The following is a 22,669-nucleotide window of genomic DNA, read 5'->3' as shown; positions in this document are numbered from 1 at the left end:
AGATGAAATTGGTGGGCTACTCCATGCAGGTGGAATTGGTAAATATTTGCAGGTAGCATATGAATAAGCTGATTTTCATTCTTGATTGTTTTTTTCCTTAGTTAAATCAAAGAACTGTCTTCAAGGATTTATGTTAATACTTTTTTCATTTAATGGAAGGAAAAAAAGTCTGTCAAATGGGCTTTCCTCATAATCACTATGAGGAAAACACTACAATGTCATGTTACTATTCACTAAGTTTAAAACAAAATGGAAAACAAATGTTCTTGACTTTTACTTGGGAATGGTAAATTATAATATGATGCCATTTACCAGTTGTGTCACCAAAGCTACAACTGCCTGGAATTCAGAATTCTGTGTTAAATGGTGAGCATTTGCATTACTGTGTCATATTTTTGATTTTATTATTTTGTTCTCATAAATGTTAAACATAAATTAATTCCTCTGCTCTCATTTTGTTTATCTAAAAAGCAAAGCTTAAAAAAATCAGCTAGACTATGTAAGTGGTTCAGAATGAAGTTCATAAAATGCTTCCAAAATCTGAATTGCTTGCTTTGGATCTTACCTTCTACTTCCTCAGCAGTAAAGGGTTGATCTAAATATTTCTTTGAGCTGAAGAATTAGTTTCATATTTAAGGGAAAAAAAATTAGAAAAGGAGCTCTTTGAACTATTTTTAAAAAGTAGAACATCATACATCCCAAATACAACGAAATTGTGCTCTTTCAGGCTTCTGCATTATGCTTTAGAATAGAGTTAAATTACCTTCAAATGATTTTTTTTTTGTGAATTGTATGCCAAAAGTAAAAGGGAAAGTCCTTTTTGTTTAAATCATTTGGGATTTTTTTTTATTTTTTAATAATATAAATGAGCTCACTAGCAATTTACAGTGTGTGCCCAGAAAGTCAGGATTTCAAATCAAGGTCCTATGTTCCAGAGAACCCACGCTTCCAGAGCTTTTGCCAGTTGGAAATCACTAAGAACAGCACCGGAAGTACTGGCTTAGCACTTTAATTTATTAATAACTTTACCTTATTTCTGTCAGATACATATGTTATTACAGACGCTTCTATTTTTTACTTCAACAGTCATATATTGTTCGTCTTACTCAGTCCTGGAGATCTCATTACTTCTGTCTTTCATTTTTTCTGTTTCAACCTTGTCACATCTGTATGCTATTCATAGTATTAACAATATTGCACTGTTGTACAATATAGAGCTTTAACAGTTACTCAGTTAAGCTGTTGAACAAATGGCTTCCTTTACAAAGCAGAGCAAATGTTCTTATTTGCTGATGTCAGTGTTCAATTTCATCTGCAAGGTGGAAGAAATAAAGGCATATCACCTTGCCTTTTGTCAGTGCAGCTTTTCAGACCATGCATTTGTGAAGAAGTTAGCAGATTGACCAACATGAGCTGTGCAGGGAATATTCAAGAGAAAACAAGCTACCTTAGCTATAAAGTAGTTTTCAAATGTTTCAAGTCAACTGCTTGCTTAGATGCCTGATTTAGAATGCTATTAAATCAATGTATTTTTGTAGAGGACATTTTTTCTCCTACATGTTATGAAATCTCTAGCAACAGTACAGAAAGTTCAGATTCCCAATGCATGCACCTAAGCTACATGCTTAAAGTGTAAATAATTTTCTGTGATCCTGCTTTTTCTTCCAAGGCCCCTGAAAGCAGGGAAAAATTCTTATTTAAACTGATCGCCTTTTACATTGAAACTATTCAGAGATAATAACCTGTAAAGTTCTTTTCAAAGGATAGCAAGTTTGTTTGAGCATGGGAGTGGTAGGGAGGTAGATGATGTACTAATGTCCTGGTTTTTAATGTTCAAAATTATACTGGTCATCTAATGTTATATGGTTTTAACAATAATAGTGAAATAAATTCATACTAGTGACCTGTAAGGAGAAAACAACAGAGCTGCAGTTGATTATTTAGATGTTTGAAAAAATCTTTTAGCTAGTTTTCAAATACATATGATCAAAAGTAATTATTGAAGCTTTTTGAATCTCTCTGAAATTCATTGAATGTTTGGTCAGCTGAGTTCTTCTGAAAGTACCACTAAATACCTGTTTGCATTTTTTGGCACTTCAAATACTTTTTAAAAATCTTTTTCTATTGAGCTTATACATTTAATTAATAACGAGCAATACTTCACAGATTTTTTTTAAACTACTTCTGTCATTTATACTGTAGGATTATCATGGTGTTGATCCATATGAGTACTTTTGGCTTCTTTGAGTTGCTGTTATGCTTGTCCTATGTCATTTCATTTCAAGTTCTCCCTACTTTGTAGATACTTTGATTTTTTAAATTTTGATAAACTAAAGGTTAGTTTTCTCTTGCTACTTTTAGATGTACTCCAGTGATTAGAACATAACTACTGTTATGGCCACAAGTATTATCTGGCAGTGAGTAGCATTCCTTTATGTGTGTGCTTTTGGGTTGTTTTTATAAAGTGCTGTTGAAGAAGGAAATCATCTACTCAGCAAGCTACTTGACATGTTTCTTCTCTGCAAAAAAAACCAGCATTGTAGAATTACAGGCTCCTTTTTCCATCATATGCCAGTCTTGGTCTTTTTATTCTCCAGCCCAAATCACCTCTTTTCTTAGTGATAGAAAGATTTAGAGCTGTGTGCATTTCATCATTGAAATGAATGATTTTCAATTGTGTAGAAACTCATCTTACATCTGTTTGCCACATGGTAGCTGTCTAATTCAGAAGAATGTCCTGTAATACGTAGTTGTTAGAGCATTGTATAGATGTTTTTTAGAACAGTAAAAATCTTCCAGACTGTAAAAACATGAGACACTCAGAGACTTACTGCTCTCACTACCCTTGTCTAAGACTGCACTGGATCAATGCAGCCTATATCAGGGCTACAATAATAAAACTGTTCTATGAAATACCTACTGAAGGGCTTGTACAAAGGCTTATGTTACTGCTTCCACTGTTTAGTTACCTTAATTATTATTATTTCACTCAGGAGTTAGCATGATTTTGTTAAATGAGACATTAAGCAGTTATTTCGGGATACATAATACAGCATTATCCTCTATATGTCAGTTATGCTGTCATGTGCACTACCTGTCAGTAATGTATAACAGCTCTTCTCAGGGCAAGCTGGATGTATTCTCTGTACTTCTGCCTTCTGTCATTTCATTCACAACAATGCCTAGAAAGACCTTTCCTCTTTGCCCTTATCTTCCATAGCATTATTCATAAAATCCACTACTTTGAATCTCCATGGTCTTCCCATACTGATGCACACTTGAAGCTAACTTAGCTTCAAGTTAGCTGTTCTTAAATGTAATAGTCATTCTGCTTCTACTATCATGCATTTTTTAGATCAATGAATTCATAAAATTTGTAGAGATGCAGAGTTCCTATTTAAAAAATACAGATATTATTATTGAACTTGATCATGATTTTCGGAATTAATATATTTTAAAATTAATTGATATCAATTAAGTTACCAATAGGAAAAACATTGCAAAGTCAAGGTAAACAAAATTGTTTAATTAAAACTACCTCTCTGATTACCATAAGTACTTCATCAGCTGCCTTGTTAGCAGCCTATTTTTCATAAACTTGGATCTTTGTTTGTGAGAGAGTTCACAACTGACACACAAAATTAATTGTTATTTAAGTGAACTTAATTTTGATACATAACATACATTGTCAGTGATCAGAAGTTAAAAGGCAAATTCTCTCAGAAATGAATCATGGCTCATAAAGCAAGGTCAGAACAAGTCCTTCCAAATCTGTGTTTTGAGACTATGCATCCTGCAAGCTATTGAGAGCTCCAAACTTTAAAAACATACTCAGCTGGCTGGGACTGCTTTTCTGATGCATTTCAGCTGTGTAATTTGAATCCTGGTTCATCCAAACAAATTACTGATTCAGAAGCAATTTTTTAAAAAAATTAAGGTACGTGTTATTTAATGAACGGGTTAAAGTAGTACAGTGCTCAGTTAATCATTTTGCAGTTGTGCTATCAGAAAAATTGCATAGAATCTGAAGTAAAGTGGGTAGAAAGGTTTTGTGGTTAATATGTGGTCTAAACAGTAAGCAGTCTTCATTAAAAAAGAATTTCTGAAGGGTGGAAAGTAACCTAAGAGGAATAAAGCTGATAATGTAAAAGGTGTCTCTAAGCTCCAGTTCAGCGTGTGTTTACATTATTTTCAAAGAAAAAGATATAAAGAGGGAAAGGCTAGACCAAGAACTTAGGCCTGATTTACAGTCACTAATGAAAGAGCACTGTTAGTTTAACACATTTCCATCCCAATTGTTTAAGACTGTTCTACTATGAGTTTTCTTCCAAGCATCAGCATAAGGACTTGCTTGACACAGCTTGTGGTTTCACATTCTGGTAACATGATGCAAATCCGCCTGGATCAGCACTATAATACCGTTCTTTTTGTCCTGTGTTAATATGGTCACTATCAAAATTAGTCTTAAATTAATCTCGTAAGTCACTTGATTCTATTCCCTTGACATTGACTTAAAAGCTTTTGTGCATGTGTGTAATATTTTGTTCATTTTTGGGGGTTTGTTGTTTGTTTGCTTTTTTTCTGATGAGCACTGGGAAAGAAAACCCTGTTCTTTGTTTATGACTGTTTTTCACAGAAAATGGGTCTTTGTTTCATACTTCCATATTCTTCATCCTTTAGAGAATTTCTGTTGGGAAAACTATTTTTTCTGATATAGCAGAGTTCTGGCTGTAGGGTTCAGCACACTCTTGCTCTTATTAGTGTAAGTTAGGCCTGCTGTTCTCAGAGTAGAATCTTGCAGTAGTAAAAAAATCAGAAATCAATTAAAAATTACCTGTGCATGCTTCATGTACTTTAATAACATTAAACAATATTTAATGCGCTATAATTTACCTTACAACATACAAGAGAAAAAAGTAAAAGGGGAATAACTTTGGATGTTCATGAGTTATAAGAGACATCTTCATATGACGCTGATTTTCCTGTCATGTGAAATCAGCTGTTATCATCCATGTTCCAGTTTTGATTAACACAAATTCTGCATGGAAACATTCTTGAGAGGTTTACTAAGCTAAAACTAATGAAAAATGCAGCATCTGGCTTGCTAATGTTATTAACTACAACAAATGAAAGACTATTCGTTTAATATTTGTTTATACACAAAAATAGAGTTTTTAGGATTTCTAAAATATACTTTTGAGTTAGGGGAGGTTAAATACTAGTTTAATACTTTCAGTGCAAGTATCTTGTGGCTAGGTACTTGTATTTCAGATTAATGGAACCTTTTCTGATGTAATTCACCAGCATAATAAAATTCCCTCAAATTTAAATAAATTGAAATGACTGTCTTATGTTACAAGAGTACCAAATTCTGAAATACATATTTATACTGCATATTTCCATTGAAGCAGGTAAGTGTGACAAGTAAGCAGTTCAGTAATTTTCAATTCAGTGCTTGCTTGTACTTATCTCCATAATTAAGTTGAATTTCAGTTAATTAAAGAGCATCCATCATAGCTTTTTCCTATCAAGCTGACTTTAAAAGCAGAGCAGTGTGAATTCTTAGAGCTAAGTATTTTTTAATAAGGGTCTGTCCAGTGTGAAATAAAACTCCTGGTGTTGATCTTCAGATAATAGTACAGAGAGCATCTCTTTCTCCAGTTTTCTGCTCCAGTGCGTGACAGGTATGTGTTACAAAGTTTTTGGTGTCATTTCATTACTAGGTCTTTGGCTTCATTATCTTGAATTTTAATTTTATTTGGGAGATTATTCTTTTTGCTGCCAATTGATACATTGCAAAACTAATTTTGTAAGTTGTAACAGAGAAATAGAACGTCAAAATGGGAATTTTTTTCTTCTGCAGTCCATCTCTCATATAACAGGGAGGTCCAGGACTGCTGTAGTGCTAGTCTTCATAAATACAGTAAGAAAGGAAAACATAAGATCATACTGTAAGTGGCAGTGTTCACATATATTCAATATTACGGAAAGTGGTTTTGGTATGTTTGTTAGTTGATTTTTTTTTTTTCTTGATTCTAGCTGGTTTTCAATATATGCTTGAACCAAAGTATTTGAACATTTTTCCTTCCCTCTAGTTTATGACTTACCTTGACACTCTCAATCGTGTTGCAGAACCTATGTACACGATTTTTCTAAATTACTTTCCCATTGACTTTTGGCAATTTGTGTAATAGGGATATTAAGGCTCAGCCTGGGTTGTTTTTGGGAGACATAAAGCTCAGTCACATGCTTCAAAATTTTTCAAACATGGTATATATTCTGTGCCCAGCATGCTCTTTCCTTTAGCAAGTTCATTATCAAAATGCCTTCTTTGGGCAGCTTTATTTCCTAATACATGTTCTGAGAGGACATAAAAATGTTGACCATTATTCTCGGCATAATAGCATATGTAAATAAAAGGATTAAATGCTCAGGTCTTTTTAAAATAAAGTCTAGTTCACAGCTCTTACAGAAAATAGGACATATTGACTGATTAGTGTAAGGTCTCAGGGCTGAGCCACAATAGATACCTAAAAATACTTTATTTTACTATGCCTTTTTGTTATTCTACTATGACTGAGTTGCAAAACAGTCCTTTAGAAAATGAACATTTTAATTTTAACTCATAATTTAATATTGCCTTTGTTCTGCCACATACCCATTCCTCTGAGTAAGCTAGTGAAGTAAGATTTGCCAGAAACTTTTATGGACTTCTTGTTCTCTTTGAGTTTCTTGCTACTCTTGAACAGCTAGACCCAACTTTGTTCAGTGTTGGGGTGTTAAATCTGTTTTTCTGGTTCAATTCTTGCTGACATTTTGTCTTGCAAAAGCCTTTGGTTTGAGAAGAACAGTTTAATGTGAATTTTCCTTGTAGAAAACTAAGGATCAAACATAGGTGACTATCTCAGAAGATGCTATTGTTGGTAAGGAGAATGGTATTAGCCATCTCTTGAAAGCAACAGAGAGAAAAACAAAAGCTATTTTGGCTCTTATTTATTTCCAGAAAGATTTTTCTCACTGTCTCTCTGTTGGAGGATGACTACAGCCTGTGCATGGTTTGACCAGAGGGAATGTGTTGGACTTGAACTGTAGGTGCCCTATATGAATTTCATAAATCTTTTACAGCCCTTTTTATGTAATTCTGTGCTCTAGTTTTTATATAGTCCATATATATAATTTTATGGAGTATTCAGAGAAAATAGTAAACTGATTTAGTCAGAAATACGAGAAGTAAAAGGTTATTAATCTTGTGAATGCTGTTCTCATTTGTTTTTGTGCCATCTAGCAAACAGATATACCTTGTCTAATATATGTTAGGAAAAAATAAATGTGCAGTCAGAATTCCTTTTTTATGCTTATTCTGATCTGTATTTTTTCCCCTTGTCCTGTGATTCTTTATTGTCTCCTTGATTAGTCTTGTGAATGCTCTTGGAAATGAAGTAGCATTGTTCTTTTTTTAGTTTGTAAAACTGAAGATCTGAACTGTATAAATTCATATGTTGTTTTGACAGTCTTTGAGCTGATAAATCACTTAAATGAAAGATGGTTCAGTTTACTAAGATCTATTCATTGAGAAGAGAATCTTCAAGTATCTCCGTATTGCATTGTTTATTTTGTACCTTTGCTTAGTACTTCAATTTTCTGGAAGAACTCCCAGAATATCCAGAATGTTGCCAGACTGTGTTTATTTTAGAGAGAGTTCTGGTGTTTTTTTACATGGAAACCTGAAAGAGTGAGGGAGGCAGTGATTCGTTTTGCTAGTATTCATGGAGATTTGCATGGCTATTTTTCTTTTAAAAATTTTATTATTATTTTCCTTTTTTTTATCCATAGTGTTTAGACTTGGATAGTCAGTTCATTTTCTTCTTCTCGTTCTTAATGATGAACTGTTGAAAATTTATCTAAAAATAACACTGAGAGTCTAGGGTTCCTACAACTGGGAAAGAGGCTGAGCTGGTTTATAACTTCAGATTTACACTGTGCTATTTCAGACTTGACTCAATCTTTTAGTTCTCAAATCTCTTTTGGCTTCTATGTACTACTTGGTAATCAAAAAATTAATTGGACTGTTGTGTTTTTTCAAGAATTCAAAAAAAGGTAATATAAGAGAGAGGAAATAGCTGTTTATATCCATAACTACAGCTTCTCTAATTTGTTACACTTAACAAATGAACCTTGACTCTTGACTGGAATAATAATTTTGAAAAATAGAGCATAATTTTTAAGGAATTAGATATTGCCTATCTTTCTCTTGAAATATTGTCACATTATGGTAACAGTAATTAAGCAAGTTAGTGCAATTTTTTTATTCCCATAGCCTAAATCTGTCATAATCTTGAGTATTGGTAGATCCCTGGCAACCAGATAATCTTGGAAAGGTTAAAAGAGCTCCTTCATAATTTCTAGTTCAAGATAAGGGCCCATTTTTATAGATGACTTGATATAGTCACTCTAGACAATATAATTATCAAAAAACATTTCTTACTTGTTTTACTTACTGAAACTAATAAGGTGCTTAAGATAGTGATAAATACTGACTTACTCTGTGTCTGTGTAATCACAATCATATTCTCATTAATAGCATAAATGCCTCTCTTTTCCCACTGCTTACACAAATGCCTTTCTCCATGCATGAAGGATTAATTCTCCTGCTTTTTGTCTGTAGTGTATCTGCAGAGGGTATGAGTAATTTCATACTATTGGCTTCTGTTCTGTTTTACTCTTAATGCTGTAAAAAAAATCACATAGCAGTAAGTAAAAATTTGGTTTCTTTTACTAAGTAGATTTTGTTGTCTCTTCAGTTGAGAAGCAAGTCAATACCAATAATATATCTGTAGCTAATATTTCTCTTTAAATATCTTCTCCTTCAAGCTCTCCATATGTACAGCTCACATTGACTTCAGGGAATGTCCTGTAAATTCAGAAGTTTTGAATTTTGGACATTCAATTAGTGAAATAGGCAACATATATGTCTCTTGTTATTTAACTGAGATGATGGGAAAATGGAAAAGAAAAGTTTGTCAGAAACTAACCCTCTTGTTCCCTTTTTCTTCTGAGTATTGCCACTTTGTCATCTCTAGAGGAGATAAATAAACTTTCTGTTATGTTTTCCAATTTTCATTCTAGTCTTGCAGCTACTGATTTGCAGATATTTATCTCTTGAATATAATATTGGGATTTTTTTCTGATTTTCGTTCATCTCCTTGTTTCACTCTCCAGCAGGGATTTCCTGTTACTGTAATGTGAAGAATTTCAGTGAGAGGAGTCTTCAGAAGCAGGGAAATACCACAAAACATACTCTCTGGTCAGCATTGGATGCTGAAATATTATAAAGCCTAAAATTTTTCTATGTGCTTACAACAAAGTGATTCTGATAATAAAATGGCAACAAGATTCCCAGTCCTGTAACTGAAGAGAATAAATGACTATGAAGTGACAATCAGAAGGCTTGCATATTAAGTTGGTAGCTGAACTAAATTAGCCCAAAAGAAACACTAGGCACTGAGATGAACTCTTGCCTTTCTTGGGCAGGTGGTCACTTGATGCAGCTACCTTAGATTCCCTGGCTCAGGCTCAGAATTTGAGTTCATCTTCTGAGAATGATAACCTAAATAAACGTTTAATATGATAACATTATTCTTTAAAGGCCATATGCCTGCCATTATTGCCCACCATTTGCCTATTAAATAATTTTTCAGGAACCAGGAAATAGCATTTGTCAGGAACCAGGAAGTCATAAATCTGAACCCAGTCCATAGAGTTTGAATTTGCACTTGCAGTTTCCCAGAAATATACTTTAGTAAGTGGGTTAAAAGTCTAGTTTGGGCTTAGAAATCCTCTTCTCTTTGTCTTGAGAATGAACTGCAATGCATCCTGAAATACAATACTGGAAAGATGGTGACAGCATGTAAGCAGAAGCCTGACTCTATCTGTATAGATGCAGCATCCAGCCTAGAACATGGTGTATGCCTGTATAGGTTTCCAGTCTGATAATTTTAATTTGGTTTTGAAAAATGAAGAAGGTGCTTCTCTGTGCTAGATTGTCTTATGATGACCAAATTACTGAAATAGTTGTTTCTCCCTAAGGAAGATTTGGTCAGTTGTTTGCAAAAAACACATTGCAAAAAAATAAAATGTTAATTATATTTCATTCCTTAGAGGAAGAGCAGTAGATCTTTGAGAAATGTATGAATATCTGAATTAAATGATAATTTGCCTTATTTGGTGATTGGAGCAGGTAATTTATACTTGAAAGATATGTTATCTGCTGATTATTGTAATAGAAAAAGAAGTAGACCTCTCTTTTGCACAAATAATCCTATCTAGTAATAAATTCCAAGCCCAAAACCATTTAAATCTAGTCTTCTGAGAGAGCAGGTTTTGTCTTTTCAATTATGAGATAGCAGAGGAGCAAAAGGTTACAAAATAAATGAGAAAATAAAAGATTACTTCTTAGATGCTTTTAGTTCTAGAACTATTCCTTAGCAAGTACCAGTGTGTTCAGATACACAGTTGTAGAATCTTCAGTATCAAATGCAGATTTAATTAATCAGAACAAAATACAATTCAAATGCATGGATCTTGAAGAAAAATAGTCTATTAATATCACACAGCTTGGCACATTTTATATTGTATTTGACATGCCACTTTGCAGAGTTGTCTACTTGTTTGTGAATTTTTTTTCTTCTCTTAAAAAATGTTATTTCCAGATTGGATGAGTTAATTGACACGTTTCTCAAAGATAATGATCCTGATAGCTCTCTGGATGTTGGTGCTGACATGCGCAAGATCAAGTACTGCTTCCTTCATATGAAGGTATTTCTTTTGAACAGAGATGAAAGTTCAGCTGGCACTCTGAAAATAGCTTGGAGATATTCATGGTTGAAAAGTGTTAGAAGAAATGCAATGCAGTGGAGAGGTAGTGGAAAAGGGTAAAACAATTGAACTTTAAAGTGCATGGAGGACACCTAGAAGATTTAAATTTAGCTGGGAAAATTCAGCAGTATTCTGTGGAAACATCGGCAAAGATCTCAGCATGCAGTAAATTGTAAGAGAGCGCTGGAAGTTACTGGAATCAAGACAAGTTGTTTTTATATGGATAGATGTTCTCATCTGTATTTCCAACATTATTGAGGCTTTATTTTGGGCAAATTATGTTGAAAGTGGTAAAAATGTAGATTAAAAACACGATATCCCTGTATCTGTTACACTAATTTTCTGAAGATGTTGCAAGATTCTTCTGAATCATTGACAAAACAAGATACACTTGATAATTGTGAAATTATAGAAGATAATACTTTTCTGTATTTTGGGATATAGTTTTGTCGCTATAGTAGTGAATACATTCCTGATCCTAATTCATTGTCTTTAAATAATAAGTTTTAAATTATTTTTAGTTCTATGACACTAGAGAACACTGGAGTTTACGTGTAGAAAGACTAAAATAAACTGCACCCTTGCTAATGAAGATTAAAAAAATACAATTTGTTTCATACTTGATACAATGGATATAATTTGACAGTCAACTGTGGCATGATTTTTTTCTATCAGGAGTATAAAATGTTTTACCTTTCTTGCTATAACTAGACTCTCTCACAATAGTGTACAGAGCTGGAGGGAAAGTTAAAGAGGTGTCATTTTTTTTGTTTCTCCTAATAGCAAATTATAAATCATCCAATGACTTCAGATCAAAAACTGATCTCACAAGACATCTCTGAAGAAAAAAACAGTAATGAAGAAGTGGAAAAACTGAAAGGACTTCTGCAACAAAGAGACAATGAAATCAGTATCCTTTGTGGGGAAAAAGTATTATTTGGGTTTGAGATGATCTGACTTGCAACGATTTTTCTTTGTGTGAGAGAGGCTGTACTATGTTAAAGGAAATGCTCAGTTTCCAGCTTTTTATGTGACAGGACTTCTGATTTGCACCTGCTTCTCTTTCCAGTTTTACCAAAATCAAAATCCTGAGTCCAAGCACCATTTATCTTTAGAATGATCCAGCCAATAACCAAATATTGTGTATCAGGCCATACCTAAAACATTCTCCTCAAGCAAATTAAACTACTTTTTAGAGGGCAAAACTCTGATACTATATAAAGACCAATCTATTACCTTACAAATAATAGAATTTTCTGTATGTGTTATTTTTAGTCAAACAAAATGTTGCTTTGGGGACTATTGGGCAGTTTGCCCTTAGAACAAATATAAAACTTTATTTTTACATTTAAATTTAAAGCTTTTTGCGCATAAAAGTGCTAAACTGCTCAGACGTGTTTTGTCCACTTAACTGTCTCACAGGAAACACGAGTAGCTGCACTGAAGTACGATGGGTGGGAAGTATTTTTAGTAGGTTGCAGACCTGTGGGCAAACCACAGCCACTGTGACCCCAGCTTTGTGGCTACTCAGTGGGGAAAGTTTGTAATACAGCAGAGAAATTAAAATATGGTGTTGTTGAATGTAAGAGTAACAAGGTTTTTTTTCACAGTTATTAGTAAAGAGCAAACTCAGTTGCATTCTTTGTGCTCAACAGTTCCAGCTCAATTTTATATGTCAAATGAGAATGGCATTTTTCACTGGTGTGTAGCATGTTACCTGTCTGAACTGAGGTGGCCGGAAAGCTTCCCTGTTTCTGCTCTGTCACAGATTACAAGATTTTGTTTTTCCAAGGTGCAGTTTCAGATTACTGTAGCTAAGACACTGACTAATTCCTTTCAAAAAATTCTTCTGTTTTTTAATGTAAATTTTAATATTTGAATTCCCAGAAACATTTCCTCCTGTAATAAATATTTCATTAGTATAAGAAAAAAAGCAAAATATTTCTATCAAATGCAGTTGTGCTCGACAGATTTATACAGCTTTGCTCACTGAAGTAAAAGGAAGAAAATTATGTAAATCCATGTAAAAGGTACATAGAAAGAATATAGGAAGAATTTGAAGACAAGACTGATTTAGGGAGTCTGCAATGGCTAAGTGACAGTACTTCATCACTAGAACATTAAAAAAATGTCTAATGTGACGAAGTGGTGGGTAATATGGAAGCTGTTGAATAAACTATGGGTTCCTTCTTGCCTACAGTAGCTAGAAGCCATCATAAAAACTGAATTGGAAAGTGTTTTATTATTATTATCTACTCCAGTTAATAATATTTCCCAAAGTCTACTTAGATTTGCTGCGGTTCATTGGGAAGATTAATTAGGATTAAAAAGAATAGCTTATAAAAAGCATATTACGGGGACTTCAGTGTTCCTAACTGAATGCACGCAGGATTTCCATTATATATCCTCTATAGGATGTTTGGCAAAGTGTATTTAATATACTTCCAGTAAATTCACAGTGTTAATGCAAGAAATTTCTTGAAGATTTTTTCTGAATTTTAATAAAACTTTTGTGAAAAGCTTACAGATGGGATACACTTGCAAGGCTGCCTATAAATTAAGAGGTTTTCTCTTTTGTTTGCAAGTCTTTTTTATTACAGAATTTAAAAAAGGGACTACCACAATGTCAATAAGATCTTGTTTTTCTGTAAACGCTTTTATCAGGAGTTGATTGAATGGGATCAGCAATAGTGGTCAATGTGAGATTTTCTTATTGTTTTAGTAAGAAGTATTCTGCTGTTTGGAAAAACTGAGGTATATGAAAATAATTGCAAAGAATATGTCCAACTTTAATTTCACATTCATGCATATGCTTCCATAAAGTGAATTGTTTCACTTTGAAAAAAAAGGGCTTATGGACAAACAATGATGATTGTTGCTTTAAAAAAAAAAATCCTTAATATATCTTGCAGATATTCTGGTAACTATGCTAAAAAAAGAAAAAAAGAAAGCACGAGATGCTCTTTCACAGCTTAATGTCACCTCTCCTGGTTCTGCAGTCTTGGAGCAGTCTCCTTCTATGAGCTTGGAAGAAAGTCAGAGTCCATCTAGATGTTTTAGTCTGAAAGAAGCAAAAGATTTCAGCTCTTCCATTCCCAGACTACCTCTTCTTTCCAGAGAAACAGGTTAGTGTAATTATTAAGTGAAGAGTTATTAGATAATTTCTGTGTGATTTACAGTATATCCTTCAAATGTGGACCAAAACAAGGAAGCTTTATTCTCTGTACCAGTCATGTTGTGCTAATTCTATATCTACAGATGCAGAGTTTTAAATTTAAACCTCTGTAAAGTGCTGATGGCTTTTACAAATTTATGTAAATATTTTGTTGAACAGCCCCATGGAACCATACAGTTGCAGGCCCGTGATTCTTTCAGTAAATTCACAGGAAAAAATGGGGGTTTGAGCATAATTCATTAAAAAATATGAGGAAATAATATTTTCCCCTGGAAGATCCATTTCAATTTATCTGTATAAGTGATACAAAAGGATTTAAGTTTGTGTTTAAATCATTGTAGAAGCAACTCAAACAATTGAAATAATATTGACCAGTTAGCCTGGATTGCATAAGTAGGGCAGTTTTTATAGTGGTTATTTGAAAATAGTTAAGTGTTGAGCATTGCAGTTTTCTTTCCTTACATCATTTGAACTGGTTATTTACGAAAATAGGTAATAATATTCTTGCGAGTTCTTAATTTCAAAATCCACATAAAGAAAACTTCCAATAACTGTAGGTAGATTTTTCTTGCATGGTTTCATGTTTTCATTTTCTAGTTGAATTGTTAAAATAAAAAGATTTTTTTGTGTCAGCAGATTCTAGAAGTGCTTATGTTTTTGTTAGTAAAGAACATGCCTCATCCTAGATTGTCACATATGACTATTACATATTCATGATTTATATTTCTGTATACTTTTTATGCATCTTTCAGTTAGCCAAAATAAGAGTTTTCAGTGTGAAACTCAGACATGGCAGCTGGCAAGTAGAAACTTAGATTTTGTTAGAGTACTAGTGGGAATATAGTTCTTAAATGATTTATGTTTGGCAATTATCCTCTAATATTGCATTGTAATTGGACTAGTCAGTTGTCATTGACTAGTTTCAGTTGCTCAGCTACTGAGGAATTCCCTTTTGCCTTCTACTTTTCCTATTTACCATGCTTCTTCTCATTTTATAGGAACAATTTCTTGAAATTGGTGTCACAGTAGTATAAACTAAATATAATCATGTCCTTATACCACAAAGCTTTTCATTACCTCAGAAATATGAGCAAATAATAGCTGTATTGTATCAACAAATAGCTAGAATAATTACATCTTTTATACAGTTGCACATATTCTTCAGTGTTTAAAAAAATCTCTCATAGACAGTAGCAAATATTTAGTATTGATCAATGCATTCCCTTTCTGCAAACATTTGTGCAGGTATGTTCATAGGAGTTTTCTTTGACTCTAAGGTAGGAATGAGCACATCAGCTCAAATTGACTGTATTGTAGAACGTTATTACCTGCACTCTGAGCTGGCCAGGCCAGACTGGATGGGGCCCTGAGCAGCCTGGTCTAGTGGAAGATGTCTCTGCTCTTGGCTGGGGGGCTGGAACTCAGTCATCTTCAAGGGCCCTTCCAACCCAAACTATTTTGTGGTCCTTTGCTAAGTTTGTATGAGGCATTGTTCTTACTCTAGCACAGAGCCTCATTTTTCATCTATTGAAAGCCTAAAAATTATGTTCATCTTTATAAAATTATCCATCCATTTCAAAATCCATCTGAACTGTGTATATATACATACATACATATATATATATATATGCCATGTGGTTTATAGGCTTTAAGAACTCAATGAAAATTGTTAAAGGGCTTAGGCCTGAACCAGGGTCAAACTCCCAGAAGCTTTAGCGTAGTATTAAAGCTATTCTTCATCATTTAAACCCTTTGCATACTTTACATCATTTATGAAGATTTCAATTTACAGCATGAAGGCTATATGGTATGTTAATTATTTGAACAATCTAGCTTGCTTTATTTAATTCTGTATTCTCAAGCCTACCATCAGCCTGATTTAATGCAATATAGCACGACATTTCTGATGTCTCTAATGTGTTTTCCATTTTCCTATCTCATTTCCTTATCCTGAAAATTAAATTAGGAAATCAAAGTGTTGGAAAAGAATATTTAGTTTTAAAAAATAGTCATTAGAACCTCCATCTAATAATTTATATATATATATAAATATATATATATAAATATATATATATATTTAGAACCGTTCATTTATTTTGCAGTTGATTTATTGTGTAGCTGTAACATTTACTTGTCTAGAAACAGATCTTTACCATTTGGTGATAGAAAACAGAATAATATTCTTACCATTTTTTCCCCCATATATCTAAGACTATATCTACATTGAAAGATATGTGTGACCATGTTTCTTGTCTATCCTATCCAGACACTGCTTTAAGTAGGAGAAAGGCAGTCATACTATTTCACTGCTGAGCTTGATATAATAATATGTGATAACAGGAAATTTATCTTAATCTCATTACAGCAGTAAAAAATTCCTGGTCCAAATTTGTCCCACAGCAGGCTGACTTTGAAGGTAAATGAGTAGTGACTTCTACAATGGTAAATGTTTTACAGGTACAACTGTAATTTATCTCTTAAGTCCATCCTGCATTGAATGTGCAGGATCTTTTCAGAAGAAACTGACTGAACATAATATATCTTCAAAGGTTTGACATATGGTAGTATTTACCTTCCTGCACAGTTTGCATTTTCCCACCATGTGTATGCCTGAAACTCTAAACAGAAGCCTTTAATGGCTGTACAGACTGAAGAACTAACAAGGCCTAACACCCAGATTTGATTTCCATGTAGGTTTTTGTGCAACATTATATAATATTATTGACTGATAATACAAAGTTGTAAAAAGTTTATTCCACAGAATCATAGAATGTTTTGTGTTATGTAAGGGTGCTTAAGAATCATTTAGTTTCAAACCCCCTGCCATGGACAGGAATGCCACTAGACCAGCTTGCTCAGGGTCTCATCCAAGCTGGCCTTGAACACTTCCAGAGATGGGGCATCCACAGCCTCTCTGGGCAACCTGTCCAGTGCCTCACCACCTTCTGAGTAAAGAATTTCTTCCTAACATCTATTCTAAACACCCTGTCATTCAGTTTAAAACCATTGCCCTTTATTCTGTCACTATCTCTCTGTATAAAATGTCCTTTGTTAAGCCCCTTTAGGTAATGGAAAGACACAGTGAGATCTCTCTGGATCCTTCTCTTCTCCATGCTGAGCAACTATAGCTCTCTTTGCTTGTGTCTGATTTAATGTTGAAAGGTACTTTTTCTGAACAGGTATGTCTTTAGCTGCTTGTTTGAATATCATATCTGAAATAATGTTGCTAGTAAAATATTGTTGAACATACCACTGGAGATCTAACTAAGAAAAACTGAAACTGGACATGTGGATCATTGTTGTGTTTTGTATTGTGCCTTTCTCAGTTTGTGTCAGAGTCTGGATTAGGCTGTTCTTCTTAATAGCCACAGCAAAGGAATATGCAAATACAGTGTCCTGGTAATGCCCTAGCTTTCTCTGCTGGTATTGAGTTACATAGCATTGAATTCTACATTAGTTAAAAATGATACCAGTTTACATGCAGTCAGATTTGTTTTTCTTGGATCCCAGAAGACTTCTTTTAGGAAGGAGTGGTAGGTAGACAGGCTGCCTGGAAGCAGTGAAAGGCTGCCTGCTGCTGTCATTTTTTCAAGTCAGACAGTGAACTCACAGTGAACAGACCAGAACTTGTTATCTTAGTCCAAGTGTTACACTATGAAAGAGGATAACTTGCCTTTTAACATCCATCCTCCATCACAGAGAGCTCTAAATTATAAATCCATAACTACATGAGGAAGAATGAGTAAAATAGTCTAACACAGTAGCCGCTGTTATTATTGCATCATAATATCTTTCATGAATCTGAAACAGACATAACTGGCTATGAATTTAAATTATGTTTCAGATGAACATTCCAGAAAATGCAAAGATAAGTTATTGACATAATAACCTGAGCTTTACAAATGCTTCAACAATTTTGTTTTTAATATAATCATTTAGTTCATTATAAAGTATCTAGTGCTGCTTTAATTGTGTTAGTAATTTATACCTTCTAGAGATATAATTGTAGAACTACATGTAATCTTTCTTAGGTGTTACGTGAATAATGAATTAGTAGTTTCAGGATAGATCACAGAATCAATGAACCTAGCAAAACAAGAAAAAAATCAGACTTCATCCGACCGTAGAGGGATAAATATTATATTGTATTTTAGCTTTATTGCATTATATCACTAATTCTGTTCAGAGAAGTCTTATTTTGAAATCCGTCACTGATTTCAAAGGCTAGTGCTTGCCTCTTAGGATAATTCTGTCAGCATAAAAGACATATGATACAGTTTTTCCTCCTGCTAGATTTGTTTTGCTCCTAAACTACGAAGTTTGGTTATCAGAAAACAATGTGACTGTAGCAGCATTTGAAGAATACAGTACATCTTAGTAAGAGTTTCAAATGGTTGCATATGCTGATGGATCTGAGAGTGATTGTTTTGCTCTCACAAATGTTTTTGTTAGGATCATGTTTTGACCAGATCAAGCTATTTCCTTTTTCTTTCACTGAGAAGTTGTGAAGTTTTTTGAGACTTTTGTGAAGAATTTACCTCCTATGTATCCCACTCATGATTTAAGACCACTTTTTGCTTGACACTATGCAAACAGCTATATAAAAAAGTATTCCTGCTGAAGGGCTGACAAGCTGGCTTTGGAATGTAAGGTGAGAGACAATTTCGGTAAACAGATTATGCTTATGAATAGCATGAAAGTAGTGATGATAACACACATACTGCTACATATCTGAAAGATAAATATTTATCTTTTCTATTTTATATTTTTATGCAATAATCTGGGGAAAATGCTTCCTTCTATTGTTGTAAACCCACAGAAAGTTCCCTAATGGAAAGGACTGACTGAGGTTTTCCATAGGAATCTCTTCTATGTCTTTCAGTTCAGAAAAAAGGCCAGTCTCAAACCTTCAGAAAAATTAAATGCTTAGCAAACCCATATGTTTCTTGGAGAATTTTTTGTGTCCAGTAGTGCTTTGGGATATCTGGGGGCAGAGTCTTGGCACTGTGCTCATGACAGATCTTTCATTAACAAATGCATGTAGTCATTTTATTGCTATTTGGCCAATACAAGAGCTCACTGATGCATTTAAGGCACTGTTCAAAATTACTGTTGATCTTTCTCATTAGTCAGAAAAGAAAGTGTGTTCTACATTTTCTGTTAAAGGTCCAGGAAAAGTATATATTCCATTTGCTTTCCAGCTGAACTTCTACCAGCTCATTGTAAGATGTAGTGCATATTTCATTGCTACTTTTAAATCTTTGTAACAGCTATTTAAAACGTGATGTGCTGTTTTGCTAATTTCTTAAGCATTAAATGTTTTCTATAATGTAGAGTGAGTATTTCCTACAATATATTTTTCATTATTGCCAAGTTTAAGGACCAAGCAGGAAGTACCAGATTTCAGTGCTTGGTTTAGTTATTTTAAAAAGTTATTTTATCTTCAAAAAAAAATTCAGCAAATGTTAACAGCCTAAGCTTTTTTCAATTTTATTTAACTTTACTTCCGATAAGTTTACCAAAGTTATTTTCTGGTATTTCAAGTTACCAGATAAAACATGTATTGCTAGAGCTCAAATTATGTCATAAGTATTAATGGCTGTCTATCATCAGTGACATATGTTTGTAGCATGTAGTTGTAGAAATTTTTTATTTTGTCATCTGCTGTTATACATTTTGGTATCTCTGTCTTAAAGATCACAGTTTTATTCCCTTTTTAAATCTTGTGACATGAACCAAAAGTAAAAATTAAAACTCAAACTAGTTTCTAAAACAGAATTACCTTCTTTAAATGTACAGTGACTGAAATAAATACCAAACAGACTATCTCTGTGAATTTATAGGAGACTCAACTGGCTTGTGGGGTTTGCTCTTTTGTTTGTTTGGGTTGTTGGTTTTTTTTTAATCTGTTCTTCTATCTGTACTGCTTCCAAGAGCTTTATTTTGTTGGAATTCACAGTGAGTCCACTGTGACTTTTGCTTGAATGAGGACTTTGAACTGAGCTCACTGAGATTACTGAACAGCAAAAAAAGAACTGTGTTAAGAATTTTGAGACTCCAGAAACATCTCTGTAAGGAACAACAGATGACTATTCTTTGTGACAAAGAAATATAATTACATGTTATAGGATTTAAAGTGAGCTCTTGCAATTGATATTCAGCGATAAACCCCTGCATGTTACAATTTTTGTCATCTTAACTAAGTGTTTATAAATATGAACATAGGGTTATTTTTAGGAGATGAAGCCCAGATTTTCCTCTTTGGAGCTTGGTCCCCATTTGCAACTTCAAAGGCAAATTTTGTAACTTGTAGGGATTTAATAAGAGTTGCGGAGCAGATCATTACAATACTTTCACTAATTTTTCAGAGACACTGGAACTTACTTATATATTGAAAATGTTGTTATGTAAAACAACTTACTGCTTCCATTAACAGCTTTTTCTTTCTCCACATTTATTTGGTATTACAAAACATTTCTGTTTTTTCTAAGATTTTCATCATGTTGTTCTTTCCACTTCTCAAGTGGGAATCTCTTCTGATGTAGAACGTATGTTTAGAAGCTTGTTAAAGATGCTTTTGGCAGTTTTTACTGCCTTCCTCCTGAGTCTGTTTAGATGGGGAAACTTTCCAGTATTTTATGCCAGTTTACTGTTCTCTTATCCAGATTAGTCTGCTCAATGTAACCTAGTGTTCCTTGGAAGTTCTTTGCTATTTCAAATCTTTTTGGCCTCCTGTTTCATTAGCCATATTTTGGCTGTCTAAAAATACTATTGGATCCTTCAAACTAATGCCTTAAAGTTGTTTTGGTTTGTTTGTTGTTTTTTGTTTGTTTGTTTGTTTGTTTGTTTTGGGGGGGTGTTTGTTTTTGGTTTTTTTTTTTGGTGGCTGAAACTCCTCAACTCTTATTTTATATTTTTTATATTTTAGAGGTAAGATATGCTTCTGAAAGTTTCTGTGTGCTTGAAGGGTGATCAAATTCCTTTATATATTGACTGTCAGGTTTGGCAAATACCTCTGTAAAACTTCTTCCCTATTGTTGTTGTTATGAATGCCAGTCCCAAGACATTACAGTGCCTTTTAATAGAGCCACTGCATGCACATTATATATACATATGGGTAATCAAAATATTAGAAAGTTCTTCTAATAGCTTATACTTTAGATATTTCTGTACAGATATTGCTAATTCTGCTAAATAATATAATAGTCTAGAGTTCTGTCTCCTTTGTTTGTGTATTTAACCTAAAAAATACATTTTTTCATTCTGTTCCTAGCAGAAACAGATATTTTCTTGAGACTCTAGTCTCAGTATATTTGAATATAAAACCAGAATAGGAATTATTGGAAATATCTCACAAATCCCAACCCTTTTTTCCTGATATTTGCAGTACAAGCAGGTTAAGTTTCATACAAATGTTTCAGGCTAATTTCATGCTTCTGTTCCGGTACGATTTTTCCGTTAGAGATTTGTGTGCTTGTTTGCCTCAGTGAAAATTGGTTCTTAAGTTTTGGATGCTTTTGTTGAAAAAATCATTTCACCGTTCACTTACCTCTGATGCATTATTTTTTTGTCTCTTGCACTTTTAACTCTGAAATACCTATTTAGTAACTGTGCCTTTGATTCATTAATTTTCAGCCCTGCCATAAGTTAAGAAAGATACTTTCAAAAGAATAACATCACATTCACAGGTTATATTGTATTTAGGTTAACTTGAGAAAAATTAGACCATTATTGACATCAGTGTGAAAGAAAAGAGTAACCACATAAATGTAAATGAGCTAACGACAGAAATGGAGTGATACTTGGTTTTCCACATTTATACAGCAAGTTTAGTCGATTTTACTTCTAGATCTGGTAAAAGCTCTTACTGATTTTCATTGCAGGCCTGGTCTTACAAATCTCTGGCTGTGATGCTGTCCTGTAACCATCTACCAAGCTACACTGAAAACAGTCTGTGATCTTTTTGTTCATAGAGTCAAGTAGCAGCTGGTCTAAGACTTCCTTAAGTTAAGGCAATTTTGGCATTTGAAATGATTACACAGAGTTAAACAAAGAGCTGAAGTTGTTCTTTCTAAACCTGTGCATATCAAAGATCCTTCATGTGTAGGTAATTATGGCCATTTTCTTGTAGCAGACGTTATGTGACTGAATAAATTATTTAGCATTTGTAAGCATTTAGGAGTAATTCCAGCTCTTCTTCAAACCACTTGTATCTGACTTGAATGAAGTGAACTGTGGAGTTGAGTATGACAAAGTTCTGTCTACTTTTGTGTTCTATTACAGTTCACTCATGTTTAATCTTCTCTCCCTTAATAGTTTCTCTGTATTCCATTTCTCCTGGTAATAATCTTCCTAGAGGTGAGTCATTTGGTGATGATTGATCAAAACATTTGCTGAAAGATTTTGTTGTTGTTTTTGTTGCTGTTGGTAATGATACCAAGTTTTGATGTAAATACTCACACAATAATCCTATCATACTCTGAGCCCTACCTGATTTTCAGCATACTTAGTAAACCCTCAATCAAATAAAATTAAATTTCATCTTCTACTGTTTTTTATTCATCAAACTAGTGTCCAAAAATTTTATAAAACCAGTATTCTCAGTCTTTTATTTTATTG

At 33.5% G+C, this 22,669-nt stretch overlaps 1 protein-coding gene across 1 annotated transcript in view; it reads left to right on the top strand.

The window, feature by feature from the left end:
- KIF6 (kinesin family member 6) overlaps positions 1-22,669 on the top strand; it is a 154,490-nt gene that overhangs the window by 50,859 nt on the left and 80,962 nt on the right. The window contains exons 11-14 of the mRNA XM_083858420.1: positions 10,710-10,815; positions 11,659-11,785; positions 13,788-14,000; positions 22,367-22,408. Of these exons, the coding sequence (XP_083714546.1) occupies positions 10,710-10,815; positions 11,659-11,785; positions 13,788-14,000; positions 22,367-22,408 (488 nt within the window). The remainder of the gene's footprint in view (positions 1-10,709; positions 10,816-11,658; positions 11,786-13,787; positions 14,001-22,366; positions 22,409-22,669) is intronic.

Source organism: Zosterops lateralis, assembly GCF_965231275.1.
Source record: "Zosterops lateralis genome assembly, chromosome: 3".
NCBI lineage: Eukaryota > Metazoa > Chordata > Aves > Passeriformes > Zosteropidae > Zosterops > Zosterops lateralis.
This window is presented reverse-complemented; position numbering and strand designations above follow the sequence as displayed.